Genomic DNA, 27434 nt, shown 5'->3' with positions numbered 1-27434 from the left:
TGGGACACTTAACTTCAACCACATCCAAGAACATCCCCTCCCCCGTCCCAAGACGTCTCCTACTCCACACGTTCAAAACACGGGCGAGGCCACCCCGCCGCTGTCCCCTTAGCCCCCCAGAGTCAGAATCAAGCGTGGACTCCAACCTTCCCATCCCCATCTCTCACGCCCTTCGCAAAATAACCAGAGAACGTGGGTCCAATGGGCTGTGCGCCCAACGTGCCACGCCCCCCAGGGCCGCCCACTTTGGACTTGCCCCGCCCTCGACCACGCCCCCGCGCCGGCCGCCGGCCCCGCCCCCTCCCCACGTGGCTCCCTAGCTGCGGCTGGACGCTGTCCGTCACCAAGGAGACGGCGTCCGGGATCCCAGCTCTGAACAAAGCGCAAGCGAGCGAGCGGCCAGACGCCAGACTTCGCTGTTGGCTGGAGAGGGTCGCGAGACAGTAAGGGGCCCCGCGACGCCTGCGGGCCACCTACTCCCCACCCCTCGGTGCAGCCGACCCAACCTTCACCTCAAACGTCCCCAAGCCCCACGCCTGCACCCACAGACCCCTCTGCCCCTCCAGGTGTGGGCGCTCCGCGAGACCCGGGGCAGCCTCGACGCACCGGCGCAGGTAGGCCAGGCGACTGGGCCGGGCCCCGAGGTCTACAGGACAGCCAGGCGAGGCTCCATCACGAGCCGGCCCGCTCACCTCCCCAAAGGAAAAGAATCACGTTCCACCCCAGGGCCCCCTCGCCCTTGTCCCAGCTGCGATCTGTTGGAAACGGATTCATGGCTCGTAGGTGGCCTGCAGACTCTGACTTCCTAGAACAGACATGGAAAGTGGATGGGGTTTGGGCTCCTGGATCTGTAAAGAAATGGGTTCGGAGGAATGATCACCTCTAAGGTCCATCCCGAGACTTCCACAATCAAGGTACTGCAGGTTTTGTTGTTGAACCCAGGACCTCCTGCAAGCTTTCTACTCCTTGAGCCACGCACCCCAGACTTTTTTTGCTTTCAGTTTGTTTTCCGGATAGGATCTTGGCATTTGCCTTGGCTAACCTCTGGACTAACTGGCGCCAGACACTATGCCTGGCAAGATACTGCAGTGTTTTGACTGCCAAAAGCACTCTAACACTGCACCCCTGCAACGTTTACATTAACATATGGCATAATTATCAAGTTCTCATTTGGCATAGGTGAATTGCTAAAGCTGTTCTTACCTCCCCCCCACAAGAGGGCTCCTGAAGTTGTTTTTTAAAGATAAATCTGGAAAAAGATATTTAAACTGTTATAAATATAAATATTACATATAGATAGTTGCTTGCAACTATTTTAATTTCCAAGAAACAAAACCAGCAGCACCACCCTTAAGAGTTTACCAGAGCTTGCTATCATCCTAGTTACTCAGGAAGCTGAGATCTGAGAATCTCCTTCAAAGCCAGCCAAGGTAGTAGACACATCTAGAAGACATTCATCTCCAATTAGTCAGCAAAAAGTAAGAAGTGGAGGTGTGGCTCAAGTGGAAGAACACCAGCCCTAAGCAAGTAGAATTAAACTACCCATGAGTGTTTCATCCCTTTCTTTGCCCTATACAGTCTCATTGTGTACTTAGAACTGTCCACACCGAGACCTGCAGCTTCAGGCCTGCCACTGCTAAGCTAGGTAATAGTAAAAGGAATTGCAATGGTAAAGGGAGCAGGAGGTTGAGTAGTTGCTATTATTTATTGTTAGCTATTATGTTAACAGGCACAAAATGCAATGAAACAGTTGGTTCTTTTCAATCCACATTTTACAATTAAATTGAATCATAGAGACATTTAAAAAAAACTGGCTCAATATTACACCATCTACTGAGATTTAAAAATAGGTAATCTGACTCCAGAGTCAGGTCACCCACCCTATAGTGTACTATAAAAAAAGAAATACAAAGTACTTATATTTAGTCACTTGTAATATAAATATGCGATGGCTGATACTGAAACCTTTCTGTATGTACCTGAAGCTAAGCAATAACATGTTGTGCCTACATCAAGTTGTTTCCCCACTAAATTCCTCCAGGATAAAGAATGTGGTTAATTAGCTCAGTCTCTTTTTTTTTAACCACAATTGCAAGCCTGGAACATGTCTGGTTATTCATTTACTCTATATCAACAGAAGCACAAGGCCTTTAAAAGAAAAAAGTACAAAAGGATGAAATAATTTTAAAAGGACAAGGAAAAAAAGTCACACTATTACAAGAGAAAATTAAAATAAGGATTTTAGAGGAATCTAAATTTTAAGTGTTGGTAACTCAGTTCGTAAATTAATTATTGACTGCTGATTACTGAATGTGCAACTAGAAAAGTGGGTGTATGAAATTTTTTATATCCTTGTGTGGGTATTTAGTCTTTAACATCCAAGATGGATACTCTATCTTAATTAGAATTAACATTTTTGAAGTGCTCAATGCCATATGGCCAGCAGAGCTCTAGTTTATTCATTCTTTTCTTTGGTTTCCTTCCTTCTATTTCCATTCACCCAACACCTACTTACTAAGCAGCAAGTTATAGAGTACATTGAGTACCCTAGGCACTGAGATGGGTAATACAAAGGCTTATGGAGTTAATTAGTAAGGAAGACAGAGAATGCATGTATGAATGAAATTATGACAACCCCGTATTTAGATTTCTAGAAGGCCTTCCTTTTCTCCTTCCTTCCTTCCTTCCTTCCTTCCTTCCTTCCTTCCTTCCTTCCTTCCTTCCTTCCTTCCTTCCTTCCCTCCTGTGTGTCTTGCTATGTAGCCCAGGCTGGTCTCAAATTCAAGGTCTTGTAGCCTCTGTTCTCCAGGTGTGCATGACCTGGGAAGCATGGGTGACCTAGGAACCACATGTGGCTCCATTTTTCTTAAAATGACTTGAGTTTATCTGCTTGATTTTTGTACCACCAGAAAAGCAACAATAACAAAAGTCTATTGAACTAATTAAGCCCTTGCCCTGGGTTTTGATTGTTAAGAGTCCACTCGTCTCCTAAATATGTGGATATTAGATCCAAAGAGTACAAGAGCAATGACTCAATATTTGGGTACCCAAGGTTATGGACATGGTCTTGAAGATATAAACATAACTACATAGACATAAAAAATACATGATGGGATATATACGCCATAGACATAATGTTATATTATATAGATTGATATGTATCTATGACATACAAACCCTCAGCTTAATTTTAATTATGTTCTAAAATCTATATGCCAGTGATTGTATATAGGGAATCCCTTCTTGAATACTTGTTTGTTAAACATGACATTTGAAATATGATATAAAAATCATAATAAAATCTTTAAAAAATAAAATAAAAAAGAAAGTCCATAATTTCCCTAAAGTCTAGAACTATACCACATACAAATCAAGAATTTCTGGGAGCCATGTTTTGCACCATCTATCCTGAACATCATGACCCAAGATATTATAAGGACACCTGCTCAGCTATGTTCATCTCTGCACTATTCACAATAGCCAGGCAATGGAAACAATCCAGATGCCCTACTGCAGATGAATGGATACAGAAAATGTGGTATATATACACAAGGGAATTCTACATAGCCAACAGACAAGATAAAATAATGGCATTCGCAGGGAAGTGGATGAATCTAGAGCGAATCATGTTGAGTGAGACAAGTCAAGACCAAAGGAACAAAAGGCGCATGGTATCCTTAATATGTGGCTATTAAATCCAAAGAGTACAAGAGCGAGGACTCAATAACTGCATACCCAAAGCTATGGACATGGTAATGAAATATAAACATAACTATATAGACATAAAAACCTATGACTCTATAGACATAATGTTTTATTTCATAAATTAATATGTTTCTATGACATACAAACCCTTAGCCTAATTGTGATTAAGTTCTAAATACTAAGTCCCAGTGACTGTAAATAGAGATTCCCTCCTTGAACACTTGTATGTTAAACTTGTCATTTAAAATATGATGTAAAAATCAATGTTAATTCTAAAAAAATAATAAAAAATAAAATAAAATAAAAAAAAGAAAGTACATATTGTCCCTAAAGTCTAGAACTATGCCACATACAAATCAAGAATTTCTGGGAGCTATGTTTTGCACCATCTGTGGGAAATCTGCCTGCAGTAAAGGAGAAGAAAGCACATAGATGCAAGGAGTGGCTGAGAGGAGCTGGGGAAGGGTCATGGGTCCTTAAGCACAGAGGTACCCCTATAGTCTTCCTCACACAGCTTGATGGTTCAGCTCTCTTGGATTCTATGAACCAATGCTCTCCTTTTTTGTATAAACTAACGTGAGAGTGATTTCAGACCTTAAACCCAAGAGTCCAGTCTAATTAATTGAGATGCCTAGAAAGAAGACCTTCTTCTTCCACGTGAGTCCTATGACCTCCGTTCACCTGCACTCTGATCTCAAGATATAGTTCACTTATAGCACCCTGAATATTTTCTTTTTAGTGTGTGCCAGTCCTGGGCTTGAGCTCAGGTCCTGAGCACTGTCCTCGGACCTTCTCAAGGCTAGAGCTCTACCACTGGAGAGCTTTTTTCTATATATGTGGTACCAAGGAATTGAACCCGGGTCTTCGTGCATGCTAAGCAAGCACTCTACCACTAGGCCAAACTCCCGGCCAGCACCCTGAATATTTTCAAGCACACATATTCACATAGTTAGCAATATTGCCATCTGCATTGTACCTTCTTAAATCAAGTGTATTTATCTCCTGGTCCATACTATCTTTCCGTCTCTTCATACAAACAAAACTGCTTTTCCCAAACTCTTTTCTCATTCCAATTATGTGGGTCTTTTTTGTTTTCTTTTTTTAACCGTAAGAGCACTCTGGGTCAATCAAATTACTTTATATCATTTGAATGGTTTATTCATCTTGTATCTGAGTGTCTTTAAACTGGTGTAGGATCCACCCACATGAATGGAAGATGCAATTTCCACTCTCAAGAAACTTTCGTCATCACAGCTGTGATCATCATGTAGCACTTGCTTGTTGCTTATCTGGTACTGCTGTGAGCATCGCCGTGCCTGATAGTTTTTACCCATCTGCCTCTTGGGTGTTATTTCTCAGGATTCTACCTTGGGCTTTGTCTTATACATAAGTCCTTCTCTTACGTTTTATATTCTTTTTCATGGAAAAGAACAACGGATGATCTACAGTAATTTCTAACTCCCAGGCTGTGCTCTTCCCTTCATGCCTTTCTTCATCCTCTTCCTCCAAGCTCTTTCCTCTCACCATGCTGTTCAGCAACTCTCTATTTGGCCTCCATTTTCCTTGTAAGCGCACCTTCTTCTCACTTTGTACATCATCTTATATTCTCTAGACTGGAAGTTGGAAATTATTTTTCTCAAAAAGGCCCGATACTAAATACTTTAGGCTTCATAAGCCAGTGCTTTCTTTGTTGAGATGACTAGATTTTTGCCATTATACCTTTGATATCAGTTTTGAAATCAGCAAGTTTATCTGTATCCCAGTAATATTTCATTTATAAAATGAGTTTGCTGTGCACCAGTGGCTCATACCTGTAATCCTAGCTACTCAAAAGGCTGAGCTGTGAATCAAGTGATAGAGGGCTAGCCTTGAGTAAAAATAACTCAGGGACAGTGCCCAGGACTTGACTTCAAGCCCTAAAATACACACACACACACACACACACACACACACACACACACACACACACTCTCTCTCTCTCACACTAGACACAAAGTAGAAAATGAGTCAGACATACGTATGGGCTCTATTTTGTTAATCCTGGCACAGGACTATTACAGTAACATCTCAGCTAACTAGTCTCTGTCTGTGCTCTCTCAGCTTTGCAATCTACCAAATTTTTTTTCTGACAGATTTCATCTTCCTTCAAAATATTGTTTTGGTTTACATTGCTTTCTGCTTGAATCCCCAAATCATTAGCCCTTGGCAATTAGTAACTTTTTTTTATAAGTTGCTCCCACATGTATTCATTAGCAATTAATGACTTTTATGTTGTTCCCGCATACATTAATTGGCAATTAATGACTTCTATAAAAGTTGTTCCCATGTACATTTCCAACTTGCTCTGTTACCATTATCTAGCACACAGCTAACTGTTCTGCTTAATCTCAAGAGCCACTGTCACTATGAAGCTTTGATTCAATCTTAGTTCTCAAGCAAAATTGGACTGTCAACTCTCAATATGAGATTTTAATTCTTGTAGTGTGGTCTATAAAAAAAGATAAAATTAACCCTTCTTGTTGTGGGCCTATGGACTATGTTAACTATAGTAATGTAGCCCTTATTACATGTGGTCAGGTATGTTAGCTATTTAGGGTTTCAAGGAGTGGGTCCAGTTTAGAGATATGTATGTGTGTATCTCTCTCTCCCTCTCTCTCTCTCTCTCTCTCTCTCTCTCTCTCTCTCTCTCTCTCTCTCTCTCTCTCTCTCTCTACCTTTCCCACTCGTCTCTGCCTCCTTTTTCTTCCCCATCCATTCCTTCATCTAATTTTTCTATTATTTTATATGTTCTGCTTCTGTCATGGGGCTATTGCTTTCTGGAAGCCAGAATTATGTCTGCTAGAAAATTCAGACATATATTCTCCAACTTTATGACAATGCCACTTGAAAAGTTCTCAGAGAAAGGAAATGAACTTAGCTTGGAACACAGAGGCAATGGTTGGACCTGTCACTGTGTTAGCTTAATAATTACCATCACTGGGTAGGGCAGTAGCCTTGAACTGAAGAGCTCGGACAGTGCCCAGACTGACAGTCCCACAACTGACAAAATAGAAAGAAAGAAAGAAAGAAAGAAAGAAAGAAAGAAAGAAAGAAAGAAAGAAAGAAAGAAAAAGAAAAGAAAGGAATTACCATGACTGTTCTGCATCAGGACAGTACTGTCTTTGTACGTAGGTAGGTGGGCTTTCATTTACAAATCCAGAGGTGGAATATTTTTTTTAAAGATCCAGAGAACAGGCTTCAGAGATGGATGGAGTCTACCACTAAAAACTGGTTCAAGGACAACCCTGTTGATGAGGCCTTCTCTTCTTCTAACTTTCCAATTCTGGCTCCAAAAGGAATAATTTGATGGATAATAGTACTCATCAAAATGACAGTTTGAGCAGAATGGACAATTATACTATAAGTGCTTTAGAATATAGGACTTTGAAGCTTGGTCTGTACCATATGTATAGGAAGTTAGAACTAGTCTTCTCTAAAAGCTTCTCGAAGCAGGAAATCATCATCTCAGTGCTTAACAAAAAGACAATCTGGTATATGGTAGATAGTCACTAAAAGTTTGGTTTTTGTATTTGGGACTGGGATTGTATCCAGGATTTCACAGATGCTAAAAACACAACCACTGAACTACTCTAACCCAAATGTTTAAATAGACCTTGACCATTATGTGAAAGGTAGAGACTGTCCTTTTATTCTCATGCCACATAAAGATATTGGGAGTGTCAACCCATGTACCAAGACCCAAAGAGTACACTTAGCAGAGAAGTTTAAGTTGTTAAATGAATTCAATAGTATCAGATAGAATCCAGAGCCTGTGGTTCTAATTTGAGCAGGTGCCATTGATTGGAGACAATTAAAGTAGCACAAGGCCATCGTATCGCTGTAAAAGATGAACCAAGGCAGAGTTAAAAATGCCACTGCATGTTTCAAATTCTTTATTATTTAAAATATGTTATTTATTATTTAAGATCCGTGTTGGAAAGGCACAGACAGATATAAAGTAAAATAAAACAAAACAAGAAAACCTCTTCTTCCCGAATCCTGCAGCCATCTCTTTATTCTGCCCAGTGCCAATAAGTATTATCAATTCCTTTTCTGAAAGGAATTCCTTTCTGATACTTTATGCATATTAATAATTCTTTTAAAGATGCATATTACCTTTATAGTAACTATTCTTCATCTTTTCAGCTTATTGGTTGCTGTTTTAATTTTAACCTGTGTTCTAAATTAATTGCTGTTTCCGCTGGTGACAGTGATCTTTGTAAACAAGTATGAGTATGTTTAGAGCTTACATGACTTTTTAAATAAATTAATTTAGAGCCCTCTGAGCTAGTATGCCTGTTTCAATCACAGTAAAACCTCCCTTTTGTTACTCTTAGCAATCTTAATCAGTCCCATAAGGGATCTTCCCAGCTTTTCCTTCAGAAACAAACCATGTTGTTTCTGTAATGTCCTTCCTAGCTAGACACTGCACAGTTTACCCCTTTAATGTAGCCAAGTAGGCCCCATTGTGATACTCATTTTTCAAACAAAAGAACTGAACCTTAAAGAAATATATTAACTTTCCCAAACTCACCTGGGAGTGGCAAAACTGACATTGAATCCAGTCTCTTTCAACAAATATTACTCTAAACTGCCTCCAGAGGTATTTGGTTTTAGAAGGGCAAGCGAAGTAAAAATCTCCTATGTAATGCTAAAGCTAGACAAAACAGAGTCTGGGTCTCCATCAGGGGATTGGCTGTGTCCTAATATGCTTTCTTTTACCAGGTGAAAATAGGAAGAGAATCAAGCATTGCTGTTTCATCTAAGTAAGAGTGGAATGTTGCAATCCATGAAGATTCTAGTGCTAGAAGAGTATTAAATATAAAGGTGACACTCTAGGTTCACTGACAGAACCAATGTTATATAAATCTGGGGGTGGGGGTAAAGGAATCTCTCAAGAGAGGTCATCTTACATGGTTTCTTGGGGCCTTTTTAGTTGATTGTGTATTGTTTTGCCCTAGAGAATGAAAGTAAAGTAGCTTGTTTATCCTAGAGTTTGGTTTTCTACAACTGGTTTCCTCCAAAAGACATCTTGCTTTTCTTTGTCCATCAGATTTCAGTAAGAAATTCTAATTTATGGCACATTTAACAACTGGCTTGGTCAGTGTTCCTCCGAATTCTAAGCCTAAGGCAAAGTTTTATGTACTTCTGCTGTATTCAAAGGTTCAGGTCAGTGAAAGGGAGACAGGTTTAAACATAGAAATAAACCAACGAAGCTTTGTGTTTATTATTGACATTTTGGGCCCCGAATTTTGTATTCTAGGAACCCTAGATATATAATAATAGCAGTATTTAAAATCTGGTATGAGATAATAGAGCAAGTTTTAGAGGGAGGAACAAGTGAATTGTTTATTTGGAAAATGAGATCTTTTCTATATTTGAGAAAGACGGTAAAAGAGTTTGTTTTTCTCAGCCAAGTACAATGACTCATAGCTACTCAGAAGGCTGAGATCAGAGGATCACAGTTCAAAGCCAGCGTGGGCACTAAAATCTGTGAGACTCTTATCTCCAGTTAACCACTAGAAAACAGGAAGTGAAACTGTGGCTCAAGGGGTTGGGTGGTAGCCCTGAGCTGAAGAGCTCAGGGCAGCTCCCAGGCCCAGAGTTAAAGCCCCAACAAGAAAGAAAGAAAGAAAGAAAGAAAGAAAGAAAGAAAGAAAGAAAGAAAGAAAGAAAGAAAGAAAGTAAGTTTTTTTCTCTTTACAATTAGATTGAAATTTATCCAGACTTACGAAGGACAACTTTATAGGAAAATAAGACCTGCAACTGGTTAACTTCAAAAGCAAAAATTCATAGAAAAAGCATTGTAACTTTCAAGTATTAATAAATACATGAAAGAATTTATGGGATAAAAATTGTATTTTTAAATTATCTTTGGATAAAATTGGAATAATTGGTGCTTTTAATAATATTTTATTTAAATACCATATCTTGAAATAGGATAGAAAAGTTTTCTCTTCATTCACATATATTGTGCAAGATGTTTTTCCTGACACCAACAGGAATGTCAACTAAGTTTGATTTACCTGTCGTCGTGCTTTGTTTTGTTGATGGGGGGAAGGTAGAAAGAAGATGGTGTAAGCATGAACCAAGATACATTTACATTTCCAGGGTCAGCTCAGCAGGAAAGGAGAGTCCTCAGCCTGCTGTTGATTCTATTTGGATGTAATTCTAGAGTCCAAGTTACTGAAAAGGTAACAGAATTAGAATTTTGTTTAATATAACACTTATTCCTGGCAAAATAACTCAATTTGCATGGGCTCTAAAGTGACACGGGGAAAGGGAAGGGTTAATTTCTCTGCATGTTTAAGTCCCTTTAATCATCCAGAAGAATAAGGCTTTGCAGTTAGAATTAAAGTAATGCTAGTAAGAACAAAACAAAATACACTCCAGACAGTTCTATGCTTTTTATTTCTTTGTTGTTTTGTTGTTTGCTAGTCATGAGGCTTAAACTGAGGGCCTGAACACTGTCTTTGGGCTTTCTCAAGGCTAACATGCTACTACTTGAGCCACAACACTACTTCCGGCTTTTTTGTGTGAGTATGTAGTACCAAGAAATCGAACCCAGGGCTTCATATATGCTAGGCAAGCACTCTGCCACTAGGCTATGCTCCTGGCCCATAAGTTCTATGTTTTGTTTCAATTTATTAAATTTATCCAAATGTCTTTGGTTCTGTTTTATTATCAATTTATATGCTTTTAAAATAATGATTTAATTACAAATTACATGCGAGCCTAGATAGTGCTTATATAAAGCTTTCCATAAATTATTTCAAACACTTTAAAGTAAGAATACTAATTTCTTGCTTCTATTTTAGTCACTTAAAAAAGACAGAATGGCAGATTGTTAGTATTTGATGCAAAAGGTTAATAGTTTCTTAGACAGTGTTTGACTATGATCTTATCTCAAATATTAATTAAGAATATTGGAATGGGGCCGGGAGTTTGGCCTAGTGGTAGAGTGCTTGCCTACCATGCACAAAGACCCGGGTTCGATTCCTCGGTACCACATACATAGAAAAAAGCTGGAAGTGGTGCTGAGGCTCAAGTGGTAGAGTGCTAAGCCTTGAGAAAGTCCAAGGACAGTGCTCAGGCCCTGAGCCCAAGCCCAGGACTGGCAAAAAAAAAAGAAAAAAAAATTGGAATGGTTAAATATGATTGTGTGACTTAGCAGTTTAATTCTTTACTATATTGTCTCTCAAAATTCAAAGAAAGATTTTCCAATTAGAAATTTATGTTGGCTCTTTTGCTGTCCCTTGTTTATCTCATATTGTTACAGTATTTTACTGTATATTTTACTGATATATTCTACATATGTTTATTTGGTTATTTGAAATAGGATAGGATAGGGAAGGGGGGAAAACAAGATGGGGGGGGAGAGAAATGGGGACCAAGACATGAGAAAGGGTATCAATGTTTGTGAAGTAATGCACCTTCTATCTGGTGAATATAATGTAACCCTTCTATTAATTACAATAAAAAATACATGAAAAAAAGAAATTTATGTTGAAAGAAATATTGTTTTTTCTTCTCTTTCAGAATAAGTGATGATTAAATCAAATGAAGCAATATCAAAGTAAGAAGATGTCTTTAGCTGTGCAGTGGATCTATCGCATGCCTTTTAAGCAAATAGAAGTAGATAGTGCAACCATTTGTCACCCAATTAAATTTGAAAAGCCAGAAGTGCATAGACTAGCACTTTAGCATTTACTTCAGTCAAAGCAATTCTCACTTAAATAGAAGGATATTTAAATGAAAAAATAAATTTTGATAAAAATATAGCAGTAGCCTTGAGCTGAGTTCAAGCCCCACAACTGATTAAAAAAAGAAAGAAAGAAAAAGAAAAAAAGAAAAAAAATAACAGCTTGAAAATTTATCATAAAATATAATCCTAAGGATTATTTGGAGAATATTGATACCAGATTTTTCTTTTTGAGATGACCTATGGAGGATAAAAGTGTAGCTTTGAGAGCTGGAGATGTAGCTCAGTGATGGACAGCTTGCCTATTCTAGGTGAAGCTCTGAGTACTATGTAAAAAGTATATAAATAAAAAACACATTGTTTTTTATTTTATTCTGAATATTACTGATTGAAAAAAATCTATGTAACATAGCTTAATTTTCATATAGTAGGAGTTAAAAATATCCGCCTTGCCTGTGGCGATAAATTTTCTGTATTATGTAAACATAATACATAAGGAGAGAATACTATGTAACAGATCAAGGATAAAGAACTTATTTTCATTTCAATTTATAAATATAACCAACCAAGAAATAAAAAGTTCTGTTAAGTATATTAACCTTTCCATTATTATATATATATTCTAGTACATATGCTTGAAAACATACTCAATTCACTTAGTTCTGTGAAATAGCTGTCTTTGAGGAAAAATAAGAGAGATGATTTTAAATAATAACAACGGAAGTTAATAGTACATTGATGGGAATAAGTTCCTGTCATGTCTGGGAACCCTCCCCCCCTCAAAGACTATGATCAGTAGGGATAGAGCTGGGAGAACCCTTCTTGGTAGATAAAGCCCAGGAACAAAGCAAATGGAACCTGAACCAAATTAGACAAATAGAGAAATGACTTGCTCTTGACTCTGGAGCTAGGATGCCAATGACCTTCACAAATTTGAGCTTCACACAGGTCAGCCTCACACAGCTTTGCCATCTCAGGTGGTTCATCCAGAGTTGATGGTAAACAATATTAGCCTCTGGAGGAAAATGTAGTAGGAAGAAAACAGAGAACAACGAGAGCACCTTTGCTCAAAGTGTGGCTGATCTGCAAAGAGGATAGATTTTTGTCAGTGTGGGTTCAACCTCACTTTCCACCAGCTCTGGTGTCCCTATCTACTAAGTAGCAGGTATGACTTGTATCTCGTAGGTCCTGTCTAGGTTGAGATCTGGAGAACTGGTTTTCTCTCCAGTTCTTTGTCTTGCTCTTTGGATTCCCCACCCTTTTCCAGCCACAGGAAAAAGAAACAGTGGCCAGAGCAAATCCGTGACCCCCTAATTCTCGGGTCAAAGTTAAACAATTCTATCTGGAGGTTTTGTTATGTAATCATGTTCTATAATCTTCTCTAAAGGGAATGACCAGTTTTTTTAATTCTCATTTTTATACTTTTAGTAAATGTTCCTTTGGACACAGACCGAGATTGGCAAGACAACTTCATACTTCATCCACACAGGGCTCTCTAAGTGTAGCAAAGACATCCTCAGAAAAGTAAGTATTAAGTAATTTTGCACCCTGACCCCATATTTGACTAATATCAATCAGTTAAGATAAAGTTTGAAGTTTAAAATTCTGAAAAATATATTAATTCCAATGGAAGTTTGGGGACATTTCTAAATATGCTCAATGTTCTCATATACAGAGGGAAAAAATGCAAAGAATCTTGGTTTTCTATAAGTGAGCTCTAGCAGACTACCTACCCTGAATAACTTTGTAGCTTTAAAAAGTAATAAATGCCTCCTATTCCCAAAGGATACTAATGAGGAGTCAAACTTTTTACTTTTGGTGTTAGTATTTAAGTTATTAAAAACTGTTCTTTTGGAACATACTGGTCATCTTCAATGATGAGAGCCCTCGTTCCCATAAATAATTCATGGCTTCAAATGGAAGTTAGCAGATTTTACTTGAAATGAAGGTTGAAGTTCCAGGTTCTGATTCTTTGAACCTGTATGTAAAAGACTATAGGAAGTGTAAAGAAAGTAAGTTTATGCTTTACTGTTAAAAGCATGACTTTAGGCTTTAGTTGTGTATATAGCTAAGTGAACATATAAGTGTCATATTTCTTTTTCTTTCTTTTTTTATTTTTGATAGTCCTGGGGTATGAACATAGAGTCTCACAATTGCTTGGCTGCTGCTCTGTCCTGTCCCGTGAGCTGTGCTTCTAGCTCTGTTTTCCACTGGTTGTTTTTAGGATTCAGTGTTGCTTCCTGCCTGGGCACATACTTGAGCTTAGTGATCCACCTTCTTTTAAGCTTCCCAACATTGCTGGGATCAAAGTCACACACTGAGTCTAGCTTCCCTCCCTGGAGAAAGAATCCTTGGATCACAGCGTCCTACACAAAGGCATCAAAAAGGCATGGCATTTCAGCGGCCTGTGGATCAAGAAAGGGTCTGGTGAACTTTTCTGCCTTGAACCTTGATCATCCCACTCTCAGCCTCGCGAGTAGTTATGATTACAGGAGTGTGCCACCAATGTCCGGCATCATATTTCATAATTCATAAACCATATATATAGAAAGAGATATAGAGATATATTGTATTTGAGATAGAGTGTCACTGTGTAACTCATTCTGGTCATGAACTCATGTCCTTGTTGGGTTTCTTTGTTTTTTGTTTTTTGTTTTTGGCCAGTCCTGGGGCTTGAACTCAGGGCCTGGGCACTGTCATTGGGCACTTTTGCTCAAGACTAGTACGTAGCACCACTTCTGGCTTTTTCTGAGTATGTGGTATCGGGGAATCGAACCTAGGGCTTCATGCATGCTAGGTGACCACTCTACCACTAGGCTATGCTCCCGGCCAGAACTTATGTCTCAGCTTCTGAGTTGTGGGATTAGAAATGTCCAGATAATTTATGTCATTTTTACCCTTATATTTGGCATAAAACAATGATGTCTTATAATAATAAATAGATGATATCTTTGAATCACTGAAATACTTTGATTCAGGAAAAAAATAAAGGAATGATCTCTCCTAGCTGCCTTAAATAATAGAGCATACAAATTCTAGTTATTTGTGTAGTAACCTTTGTTGAGGCAATAATCTTGATGTACCAGAAAACAGAATATTTCAGTGACTTCTCAGTGTTTTATATATAGTTATTGTTTTTTCCTCCTTCCTCTTCCCCCTCCCACCCCACTCTCCAGGTCCTGGGGCTTGAACCTGGATGCTATACCTGCATTTTTCGTTCATTATGAGCCACAGCTCCACTTCCAGCCTTTTGCTGGAGATAATTGGAGATAAGAGTCATACTTACTTTCCTGCCTAGGCTAGATCTGAATTTTGATCCACAGATCTCAGCCTCCTGAGTAGATAATATTATAAGCTTGAGCTATCAACACCCAGTTCTATTTATAATCTTGAAAACAAACTCAAAGCCAGTATAATGTACCAGTATAATGATATCTGTAATCATAACTACTCAGGAGGTTGAGGTCTAAAGATTAAGGTTCAAAGCTAGCCCAGGCAGCAAAGTCCAAGATGTTTTATCTCCCATAAACCAGGGTAAGGGGTGGGAGAGCACAAAAGCTAGACTAGAGGTGAGATTCCAGTGTTTTGGCCATGAGCAAAATTGCCAAGGGAAGAGCACAAGGTCCAGAATTCAAGCTCCAGTATTTTTCTCTCCCCTTCCTTTAGTGTTTTCTTGCTACTATTATCACAGCAATGTATATCACTGATTTTTATCTGGTCTGTGTTAACTCTGAAAGATTCTAAGAATTGTTAAATACCAAATGTGACATGGAAGTGAAATTTTAATTATTTACATTTTAAGGGTTTAGGTTTATTGGTAGTATATTGTCATGTGTATATACAAATGAAATTATTTTCACCATCTACTTTAACATTTAGAAAGGATGCTTCTCCACAGACGACTGAAAAGACAGCCTCTTTAAAGACTATTGAAAAGGAAACATCTCCAAAGAGAACTGAACATAAAGATACCTTGCCAAATCAGCAGTCATCTTCCTTCATAAAAGAAAACACAGGTAGTAAGCTATGTGTATTGTACTGAGTGATTGTATATTCTACTTTAGCCCGGTTTTACTTGACCTTTGGGACTAACAGTTTGTAGGTGTGAGGCGGATCATGCAAACTAGTAGTTTTTCACATTTATGTAGTGGGTGATTGTGGTAGGAAGCCAGGTAATCAGATTCATGAGCATAGATTACATAAGATAATGGATTAAAGTATCTATGAAAATATTAACAAATTCCATCCACTCAGCCAGGGTTTCAGCCACTGGGTTGGAAGCTGTGGATTTAATTGTTGATCAAGCAACAACAAAAGATCCCAACCTTCATGAAGTACACAATCAGTTATTCAAAATATACAGTGCAAATTTTTCTATGAACAGACATAGAAATCGTGATGCATTTACACAATGTAAATTCAGCCTTTAAAAATGGCATGGTGGGAGGGGTGGGGTTTGGCCTAGTAGTAGAGTGCTTGCCTAGCAGGCACGAAGACCTGGGTTCCATTCCTTGGTACCACATACACAGAAAAAAAGCCAGAAGTGGTGCTGAGGCTCAAGTGGTAGAGCTTTAGCCTTGAGAAAGTCCAAGGACAGTGCTCAGGCCCTGAGCTAAGCCCAGGACTGGCAAAAAAAAAAAATGCCGTGGGTACCTGTGTTTCTCCTATCACAACTTGACTTTTCATCTATTAGATTCTTGAGCTATGAGGTAACAACTTGTCTGCTTTTCACTGTTTTTGAATTTTTTATTTTTTAAATTGTATTTTATTGTCAGGGTGATGTATACAGGGTTACACTGCATTCATCAGGTAGTGAGTACATTACTTCTTGAACATTGATACCCCTTCATGTATTTTTCTCCCCCTTTCCCTTCCCCCATCCCATGTTTTTCATCTTATGTGTAGTTTGCTGTAGTAAGATATTTGACTTTAAGCTGAGTGCGTGGCTCACACCTGTAATCCTTGCTATGCAGGAGGCTGAGATCTGAGGATCATGGTTCAAAGCCAGCCCAGGTACAAAAAGACCATGAGACCCTTATCTCCAATTAATCACTAGAAAACAGGAAGCAAGGCTGTGGCCCAGGGATCGGGTGGTAGCCTTGAGCTGAAGAGCTCAAAGGGATAGCTCCCAGGCTCTGAGTTCAAGACCCATGACCCACAAAAAAAAAAAATATTTGATTTCAGATCAAATTGAGTGCAAATTTGAATGAACATAAAATAGAAGTCGATTTTAGTTTACTGCCTTAGGAGAGGAAGAACAACAAATAATTTTATATCCATTTCCAGTACACATTTTTTTCATTAGTATGTCAGATGTATTCAAGTGCTCATATTCAATAAACTATGTATGTAAAGGGAAAACGAAGTTCTGGTGTGCTGCTGTACAGTAGAGAAATCATAGCTATGAATAATGCACACATTTCAAGAAGTTAGAATAAGGTTTGTTTTCACCATAAAGAAATGATGATTGCCAAGCACCAGTGGCTCATGCCTGTAATCCTAGCTACTCAGGAGGCTGAGATCTGAGAACTGCAGTTCAAACCCAGTCTAAGCAGGAAAGTCTGTGAGACTCATATCTCCAATTAAGTATCAAAAAGCCAAAGATGGAGCTGTGACTCAAGTGGTAGAATGCTAGCCTTCAGCACAGAAACTAAGGGATAGTGCCCAGGTGTTGAGTTAAAGCCTCAGACCAGAACCAAAAAATAAAATAAATGATTAAGAGGGTATGTTCTACTTGGTTTAAGCATTAAACAATGCTAAAACATCACATGACATACCATGAATATACACATTTTGTATCCATTTAAACATAAATTTAAAAAAAAATAATTAAATAAGCCAGGCACTAATAGTATGACCTATAATCCTAGCTACTCAGGAGGCTGAGATCTGAGCATCAAGGTCAAAGTCAGCCCAAGAATACAAATCTAAGAGGCTCATCTCTAGTTAAGGAGCAAAAGCTGGACTATAGATGTGGATCAACTGGTACAGCACCAGACATCAGCAAGAAAGCTGAACAAGCAAGAAGCCTTGAATTCAAGCCCTAGTACTTAACAAAAGAAGAAACTAATAATCCTAGGAAACAGAAGCACACAGGGTAGTGTTAGGTTGTGAGGAATGCTATAAACAAATTACACTTGGGGAAGGGCTGCATTCCATTGGAGGGTCAGGACATTTCTCCACAATGCTATTTGTGAGTGAATGAAACAATTCCTATGACATCACAGGATGTCCTTCATTCCTTACTATGACCTCCTGATAACATCAGGTGAACTGGTACATAGACTGGGTGCCCTCTGGAAGACTGCTTGGCTCAATGGAGAAATTAACTAGCCCAGGTACATGGGTGTCTTCAGACAGCCAGCACACTCTTGGGAGGGCCAGTTGTAGCTCCATGTGTGTTCAAGTGTGTGTGTGTACATATGAGTGTGTGTGTACATGTTTGTAACTTGTCTTTTCTCTGGTACCCTCCTGGATTTATTTGTTGTCTTCCATTTCACAGTTGCTAATAGGATCTGGCAAAATTTAAACGCAAAGCTTTGCATTATTTACTGGTTAAACCATGTATATTCTGTTCCAGGTGAACAAAGCAAAGATGGAAGCATTGCAAAGCAGGAGAAAAAGAATGACGATTGCCTCCAAGATACTGATGTTGAGTCATCCAAATCAACAGAGGGAGAAGAAGATGACACCAGCGGGGGAGAGGAGGAAAATGGTCGCCCTGGGAAGAGTACTCAGGCCCCACTAGAGTTAATGGCAGAAGTATGTTCTACTCATGCATTATATGTGAAAAAAAAGTGAGAAACTTAAAGTAACTAAACAGTGTATAGCCTTTTGCTTATGTAGATTAAATACATACGTATATATTTGTTAAAGATTTGAAGTTATGAACAGGGGGAAGAGGAAGGCAGACTATGGAAACATAGTTCAAAGCATGCTATACACATGTGTAGAATTATTACAATGAAAAGAGCCTTCTTGTGGTATTGTTGTTAGCCAATCAAGAGCAACAAATGAAGGGTTCTAAAATTAGGAAGATCTTTGTCTGTATTGAGATGCCTTCTTGCTCGCAATTATTTTTTTTTCAACTAAGGAGTGTCATATAATCCACCAAGAAAACCTGTATCTGAACCAAAGGAACATTCAACTAATATGATTCGTGTCTTTGCTCTCATACAAGTTCAAGGGTGAATGTACAACACATTACCTCACTCCTCAGATGTCCCTAGTGGATTTATGGATTGCAGACTCACTGCTGGAAAAACATATCAGTGTTAAAATAATCATTAACAGAATATTTTCTAGGGAGTAGTTTCAATAGTTTAAATTCTCTCTGAAGCTACTTACCTAAAGAACTTAATGTTTTCCAGTTCCTGAGAGCAGAAATGAGCCGCGACTACCATCTAGCAAAAAAATTATGTGAGATGAGTAAGTATAAAGTACTTTTCCATTTTTCCCAATCTTCCTTTTGTTTCTAATTCTGTAATATGTAGGATGGCTCAATTATCCTAATCTAGTGAATTCTCTGTTGGTGTCTTAGTGATTCCTTGGTAGTAAATGAGACTGATTAATAGAAAGAATATTTTAGACTTCTAGAGTGTCTTTACATGAAATAAAGTAACGTAGGCCAACACAGACTAATCATCACAAGTCAGCCTCTTTGCCCTGAAGATAACTAGTACAACAATCATACTTGACATGCATTTTTCCACAAATATCTGAATCCACATGTGCCAGGCACTGGAGTAGATCTTGGAAATAAAAGTCAGCAAGGCACAACATATTCATATGCACACACACACACACACACACACACACACACACACACACACACACACGTGCAAGCATGCCATTACTGTAGCTTGAACTCAGGGCCTCATGTGCTCCTATAGCTTTTTCAAAGTTCAAGGCTAGTGCTCCACCACTTGAGCCACACCTTCACATCTGGCATTGCTGGCTAATTGGAAATAAGAGTCTTTTGAATTTGTCTACACAGGCTGGCTTCTAACCTGATCCTCAAAACTCAGCTTCCTGAGTAGCTAGGATTACAGGCATGAGCCACCAGCTCCTAGCTTAATTATTTTTGGGGGGGCAGTCATGGGGCTTGAACTCAGAGCCTGGGCACTGACATGTAGCTCTTTTGTTCAAGGCTACCAAACTACCACTTGAGCCACAGCTCCACTTCCTGGCTTTGAACCAGGATTCTCAGATATCAGCCTCCTGAGAAGCTAGGATTACAGGCATGAGCCACAGGTGACAGATTGTATCTTGTTTTTTAACCCATGCAGCTAGTCTATATCTTTTATTGGAGAGCTGTTACCCTTCATATTCTTTGTTGTAGCATCATGCTTTTCTACATTGTTCTATTTCTCTTTTGCAGTTTTTGGTAGGCTTTCTTTGTTCTATATTTTTGGCATGGTAACAGTAACGTGGTGGGAGAAATTTGTGCATGTGTGTCATGTCTTTTTGGAGCCCGAATGTCTCATGTACTTAAATGTCTGTGTTTTCTCCCTTTTGATATGGGAAATTTTCTGGTATAATCTTATTGAATATCATTTTATTGCTTTAATTTGTTTTTCAGTTTCATCTTCTACACCACAGATTTATGTTTGGTCATTTATTCATGTGTCAAAGGTCTTAAATGATATGATCAAGGTTGTTTGTTTATTTCTATCTAAATATAATAATGTTTCAACCTTATTTTTTGTCCCTAATATCCTTGTTGAACCTTCCATTGGAGTTTGATTTTTAGAGCTTTTCATTACCATAATTTCCATTGAGTTTTTTTAACCTAAAATCTCCCTTTGCTGGAGTTCTTTTCCAAGTTATTGATTCTTTTAAAAAAAAAATGTTTTGGAAGGAAAGGGCTGGTCCTGGGGCTTGAACTAAGGGCTTGGGTGCTGTCCCTGAGAAGATTTTGCTCAAAGCTTTATACCATTTAAGCCACAGGTCCACTTCCAGCTTTTTTGATACTTGTGTGGAAATGAGTTTCACAGACTTTTCTGCTTTGGCTGGCTTCAAACCATAATCCTCACAGCTCAACCTCCTGAGTAGCTAGGATTACAGGTATGAGCCACAGGAAGCCAGCTAAGTTGTTGAATTTCTCAACTATGTTGTTGACTTTCTGAGTCTTAAATTGATTAGTTTACCTAATTTATTTGTTTTTCTAAGTCCTCTTTGAGCTCACTGATTATTTTCTAAACTATACTTTTGAATTATTTGTCCAGCATTTAAATAATTTCAATATTTCATTTATTGAAGAGTTATGAACTTGTTAGGCATTGGTGGGTGGCTCATGCCTCTAATCTGAGCTACTCAAGAGGATGAGATGTGAGGATCATGGTTCAAAGCCATCCCAAGACAAAAACAAAAAACAGGACTGTGGGACTCTTACCTCCAATTAACCACCAGAAAACTGGACGGGGAGCTGTGGCTCAAAGTTGTAGAGTGCTAGCCTTGAGCAAATGAGCTCAGGGCCCTCAGTTCAAGCCCCATGAACTACTGTAGCAGAAACAACACTAAAATGAACCAGAAATGTAAATGCAATTTAAATCGTTTAAAACCTACTACTAGTGAGTATCACTATTGCATTGGTTCACCTTTTGTCACTGGACACCATGTTGGAAATGAACTTTAAAACTTGAGTGGGAGAAGAATGGGGGAAGAGTGGGAGAAAATGAGGGGTAACGCTGTTCAAAAAGAAATGTATTCATTATATTATTTATATAACTTTAACTACTCTGTACATAACCTTTACAATTTAAAAACAAAACCCCACTACTATCCCACCAATAACCACAGAAAAGAAAATGAAAAGAATAATGTAGAATGACTTATGTAATTAAAATATTAAGTTTAAATTAATAACAAAAATAGGCTAATGAAGAACAAAAGAGGGAAAGAAGGGAGCAAAGTTAGGTAGAAGAAGAAAAATATAAGTATGAGAAAGAAAGGATGAAGTGTAAATATCTGATACAAAAATACAGAAAAACAAAACAAAATTAGATAAAGGTAAGAAGAATACTAAAACATCATAAAAAGGAGAACAATTTATAAGTCAAAAAATGGTGATAGTTGTGGTGCTGGTAGTTGTTTTGCCAAACCTGGGACTTGAACTCTGGGCCTGGATGTTGTCCCTGGGCTTCTTTATACTCAAAACCAATGCTCTACCACTTGAGCCACAATTCCACTTTGGCATTTTCTGAATAGTTTATTGGAAGTAAGAATCTCACAGACTTTTCTGCCCAGGCTGTCTTTGAGCCATGATCCTCAAATCTCAGCTTCCTAAGTATCTAGGATTACAAGTGTGAGTCACCATGCCTGGCATGAAAAGGTATTTTTTTTTTGCCAGTCCTGGGTTTGGGCTCAGGCCCTGAGCACTGTCCTTGGACTTTCTCAAGGCTAGAGCTCTACCACTTGAGCCTCAGCACCACTTCTGGCTTTTTTCTATGTACGTGGTACCAAGGAATCGAACCTGGGTCTTCGTGCATGCTAGGCAAGCGCTCTACCACTAGGCCAAACTCCCAGCCCAAAAGGTATTTTTTAATGAGAACTAATAGAGGATACTTCTCTTTAGAACCTCTAATGTCGTCATCTGTCAGGTAGAGAGGGTAGTGAGTCCTAACTGGAGTCTATTACAGTTCCTACTCTTCATGTCGGTACTGTATTTGGAATGGCTGGCTGGCTGATCAAAGGTGAGTTGTCAGATTCAGGATTATATTTGCTTTCAAAGTTTCCTTTCTTTTCATAACTACATCCATGGATGGACACGGTGAGCTTTTTTTGGCCTCTGAGCTTGGCAGATCCCCACTGGTTCTAGAAAAACTTCAGTATGTGCACACAAATGGCAAAATATACAAACCATAGTGTAGCCTCTGAGTGTACCGGGGAGTTGTACAATAGTATATCTGGACAGGAGATGGGGAGCCAAAAGAGCCCAGCACTCTTTTGCCAGTCCTAGTACATATTCATATCCTGACAACTATAACCACTCTTTGGGAAAGATGAGGCTGGAAAAAATCCAGCAGTTCACTGGACCTGTCTCAAAGCCCTCAGTCTCACTACCAGCAAACCATATACAGTTCTGAAGGTTAAATCCACTGTCCACTGGCTCTGGCTCTCTGTCTCCTCAATAATCTATGGGTGGTAGCATTCTCTCCTCACTATAAAGTGAAGCCACTAACCCACATGCTTTCCATAACCTGAGTTCCCTATTATGTATACTTCTCAGTGGATCTGTGTCCAGCCCTCTCCTCCACAGCCACCAATCATGGTCACCATGTGCCCACAGTGTCCTCAGGCTTCATGATTTGTGATTCCCCCTCTTTTAGGTTCTTAAAGTAGTTCAGTCTCAAGCAAATAGACACTTCTCAAGAAGTGCAATGGCACATGGTCATTGCACTCTGAGGTATGGAGAAAGGAGCAATGGATTTCTCTGCCAATGCTGATCCAATGCTGATTCAAACAGCAAGTCATTGTCAAACCAAATCCCTGCACTTCATTTAAGGCTTATGAGAACTGTGGCTCATACTGCCAAATGAGTGTAACTAGGGCTATGTGGCTTGTAGTTTGGGCTTTATGTTCCAGAGAGAGAGGGAAAAGGAGAAGGAGAGGGAGAGGGAGAGGGAGAGAAACACCAGAGCTGGAACTTTGGAGTGTAGCTGTGCTGTTTCTCAGTGCCTTTTTGATGCCTGTCAGACTCTTGCATGATTTATGGTGCTTTTCTTCTCTCTTTCCTCAGGATAGTCTTTTCTTTGTTATCTCATTCTTCTTATTCATGGAGTTTTATGGAACATCCATCCATCCATCCATCTTCTGGTTCAGGATTTCTTTTAATTTTTTTTGCCAGTTGTGGGGCTTGAACTCAGGGCCTGAGCACTGTCCTTGGACTTTTCTCAAGGCTAGAGCTCTACTATTTGAGCCATAGCACCACTTCCAGCTTTTTTCTATGTATGTGGTACCGAAGAATCGAACCAAGGCCTTTGTGCATGCTAGGCAAGAACTCTACCACTGGGCCAAACTCCTAGCCCTAGAATTTCTTAATCAGTGTTTCACCAAATGATTTCATTTTCAATCAGTTTAGAAAGCTGAATTTCCTCTCTGAAAGGTTCGTTATTGTTTCAAACATGTGGATAGTTCATTATAACCTTGACTACTCTAGTATAAACTTTACCTGATTTCATTTAACCTAGTTTCTTAAATATATATATTCATAGATACATAGATAGATATATATACATACACACATATACATATATATGTGTGTATATATATATATATATACTTGCCAGTTCTGGGGCTTGAACTCAGGGCTGGAGCACTGTCCTTGGATTTTTTTCTTCAAGGCTAGCACTCTGCCACTTGAGCCACAGCACAATTTCTGGCTTTTTTATGTATATGGTACTGAGGAATCAAACCCAGGTCTTCATGCATGCTAGGCAAGCACTCTACCACTAGGCCGGCCCTTAACTATATATTTTTAAAAGCTAATTAAGAAACTATTTAAGAAACTAGTACCTTAAGAGGCACGAGTTTAGCAGTAGAGTGCCTGTCTAGCATGCATGAAAACCCGGGATCGATTCCTGGGTTACCACATACATAGAAAAGGCTAGAAGTGGTACTGTGGTTCAAGTAGTAGAGCTCTAGCCTTGGGAAACCTCAAGGACAATGCTCAGACCCTGAGTTCAAGCACCAGAACTGGCAAAAAAAAAAAAAGAAAGAAAGAAGCTAGTATCTTAAGAACTTAGTACCTAAAGAAGCAACTAGAACCCTACTCTAGAGACTTTGCCCCAGAGAAATAGACTAATGACCATATTTTAGTTCAAGTTTCTGTGAGTGTGAGTGTGTGTGTGTGTATGTGTGTGTGTGTGTGTGAACTAAGCACTGATCACTCCTGTTAAATCCTAACTAGCCAGGAGTCTGAGATCTGCGGGTTGTGGTCCAAAGCCAGATGAGGCAGAAAGCCTGAGACTTCTACCTTCAATTTAGGGTCCAATTTCTTTTTTTTTTATTGTAATTAGTAAAAGGGTTACATGATATTTGCCAGATAGAAGGTGCATTAATTCACATACATTGATACCCTTTCACATGTCTTGGTACCCATTACCCTCCCCCCCCACACCCCCCACCCGTCTTGGTTTTCCCCCCTTTAGGGTCCAATTTCTAATTGAGTCCAGGTAACAAATAGCTAGAAATGGAACTGTGGCTCAAATGGCCTTGAATGAAAAAGCCAAATGAAGGCCTTGAAGTCTTGGGTTCAAGACCCAGTACAAAAAAAAAAAAAAAAAAGCACAAAAATAAAATAGGAAAACTTGCGTGTGTATAAAGGTTCAAAATTCTCTAGGATTCTTGCTGGGCACCTATGATTTATACTTGTAATAATCAGGAGACTATCAGGAGACTGGGATCTGAGTGTCTTGGTTTGAAGCCAACCCAGGCAGGAAAGTCTGAGAATCTTATCTCCACTAAACTATGCAAAAAAAAAAAAAAAAGTCAAAAGTAAAGCTTTGGCTCCAATGATAGAGCAGTAGCCTTGATCAAAAGAAGCATAGGGAAAAATGCCATGTCCTTAAGTCAAACTCCAGGATGGGCACAAAAAAAAATAAAAACAAAACAACAGCAACAACCATAAAACCCCACATTCTTTAAAGCACTTTCTGAACAGGCATAGTCATGCTGACCCATGATGATAAATTGTTACATTGGCAGATTAAGAAATAGTCACTGGTGGACTGGGTGTTTGGTCTAATGGTAGAATGCTTCCCTAACATTCACAAAGACCCAGGTTCCTGAGTACCAGGAAAAGCCAGAAGTGGTTCTGTGGCTCAAGTGGTAGAGTATTAGCCTTGTGGAAAAAGCCCAAGGACAGTTCTCAGGCCCTGAGTTCAAAACCCAGGACTGGCAAACAATAAAAAATAAATAAATAAAAGATTAAAGTGTCAAAAAACAAGAAATAGTCACTGGTTTGGTGAGTTGGGAAAAAAGCTATGGATAGGAACAATAGAGCTTTGAACCATCTACAATGCTCTCCTACATTTAACCAAATGAATAGCACATTTAATGCTTCAGTGCCCCCTGGGGGCTACCAAGATATTGCACAGGACGCGCGGGATAATGAATACCCTCAAGGCAGGCAGAAAGAAATAAATTATAGGTTGAAATCTTAAAATAGCTTGGATCACTCTGAAGTGATGGTTAGCAACTCCAAACTCAATATCATTGGGAATATGCCGACAAGCACACTGATGTGTTCCCAAGGAAAAATGACATACAGGGTTTTGGTATGTATGGTTGTTTGTTTCATTTTTTTATTTTGGAGGTTTTTTGCAGAGGAGGGAGGGAAGGAATATTGCTAAAAATAATAATAATGTCCAATAAATAGGGGAAGAACATTGTCGTGCAAGCAATGATTGGAATATAGACTAGGGTAAAATTTGGCATGGAGCATTTCCCTCCTTTTTACTACCAGAGAACTTTGTAAAGGCTGTCCTAAAGAACACGGGAGAAATCAGCAAATCTCTAGGTGCAGTCTATTCATTACTGTTCCCTCTTTGGAGAATAATTATTTTCATGAAGCATTTTGGCTACTGTCCTATGAAAAAAGGCATAGTGCAGTAATAAAAAGTGCATTTGTTGGATGGAAAGTAAAAGATGCAATTAAGGTCATTTATGAAGCACCAAATAGAAATGGAGCATTTATATTTGCATATATTATATACACTTAGATATGCCTGTGGTATAATTGTTCTATTTATTGCTTTGTGCATTATCTTCTCTGATTCACAGTTCCAATCTCATTCTAAAGAGTCTTTTTTCAACAACATTTTGAACATTAATAACCCATATTCTGTTGTTCATTTTCAGTCCTAATCTATGAACCAGAAAATCCTGAGGCTAAGGAGTTTTTCACACTTATCGAGGAAATGTTGCTGAGGGGTAATTTTTACATTTAAATTTTTTTCTCAAGGAACTCTAAGCAGTCTTTTTAAGGAGATTGTAAATATATACATACATGAAGTACGTTAAGAAATGCCTGGCTGGGTATGGTGGTTCATTCCCAGCTATTTCGGGGTGCTGAGATTTGAATCGTTCAAGGCCAGCCCCACCTCAATGGATGAAGCCGGGCATTGTAGTGTTTCTGGCACTCCAGCTACTCCAGAAACATAGAGAAAGATTGTGTTCCAGGCCAGCCCCAGGAAAAAGCATAATCCTATTTTTAAAAGAACTAAATCAATTAAAGCTGGAAGTATGACTCAAGTATTGGGCCCTTAGTTCAAATTCCAGTACCAGAAAAAAAATAGTAAGATAGTAAGAGAGGACAAAAAGACCATTGTGGCTGTCTTACATGGTTTAGTGAAATCAGCTTGTCCTCCCTGACCCCCCTTCCTCCCAGTGGGATGGAACTGCCCAAGCAAAGCAGGGTCTTTGGTTCCCAGGTATGGGATACCAACTTCATGTATTAAGGGGTTACCATGCAACTTTAAGGAAAATCAATACCCTCTAAAGTACTCCAGGTCTCAATTTTTTTCTACTTAAAAATTTCACTGACAATAGAAGGAAATGATTTTATAGACTTGCATTTTTTAATTAACATTTAAACCCACTAACTTCTTCATGCCAGTCAGAATATATTTCTTCCTCGTTCTTTTACTTTGACCCTGCCTGTGGCTCTCCAAGTTCAATTCAATCTTCCCATTTCCAGGTAGATTAAAGAACAGGGAGAATTATGAGGTTTGGGGGGAGAAATGGAAATATTGAGGAGCACGCTGAGCATTTCTCTTCCTTTCTGTGGCAGAGAAAGCCCAGAATGTGGAGGAAGAGACGGAAGACAGTGAGGAGGAGAGCAGCAGCGAGAGTGAGGGAGACAGCAGCGAGAACACGAGCGAGGAGAGCTCAGACGAATGTGAAGATGGGTGAAGAGCTCGCTGCTGTGATTTACTCATGTGTTTTCATTTTGATGTGTCCCACAAATACAGAGGAAAGAGCTGTA

The 27434-nt window shown here is 39.0% G+C and overlaps 1 protein-coding gene across 3 annotated transcripts; it reads left to right on the top strand.

The window, feature by feature from the left end:
* Positions 1-354: 354 nt before the first annotated feature.
* Erich2 (glutamate rich 2) lies at positions 355-27434 on the top strand. Of its 3 annotated transcripts, none has more exons than XM_090342660.1 (10): positions 355-614; positions 8470-8571; positions 9856-9938; positions 11284-11320; positions 12875-12970; positions 15326-15462; positions 18027-18208; positions 18817-18874; positions 26309-26380; positions 27240-27434. In XM_090342660.1, exons 4-10 carry the CDS (start codon positions 11292-11294, stop codon positions 27359-27361), a joined length of 696 nt encoding a protein of 231 aa, XP_090198786.1. In that variant the 5' UTR covers positions 355-614; positions 8470-8571; positions 9856-9938; positions 11284-11291; the 3' UTR covers positions 27362-27434. The 3 variants fall into 3 exon arrangements, with proteins under 3 accessions (XP_090198786.1, XP_090198788.1, XP_090198789.1); XM_090342662.1 differs by lacking the exon at positions 355-614 and adding an exon at positions 721-914; XM_090342663.1 differs by lacking the exons at positions 355-614; positions 8470-8571 and adding an exon at positions 8891-8913.

The sequence above is a fragment of the Megascapheus bottae genome, chromosome 12 (genome assembly GCF_031878675.1).
Source record: "Megascapheus bottae isolate mThoBot1 chromosome 12, mThoBot2.hap1, whole genome shotgun sequence".
NCBI classification, from domain to species: Eukaryota; Metazoa; Chordata; class Mammalia; order Rodentia; family Geomyidae; genus Megascapheus; species Megascapheus bottae.
This window is presented reverse-complemented; position numbering and strand designations above follow the sequence as displayed.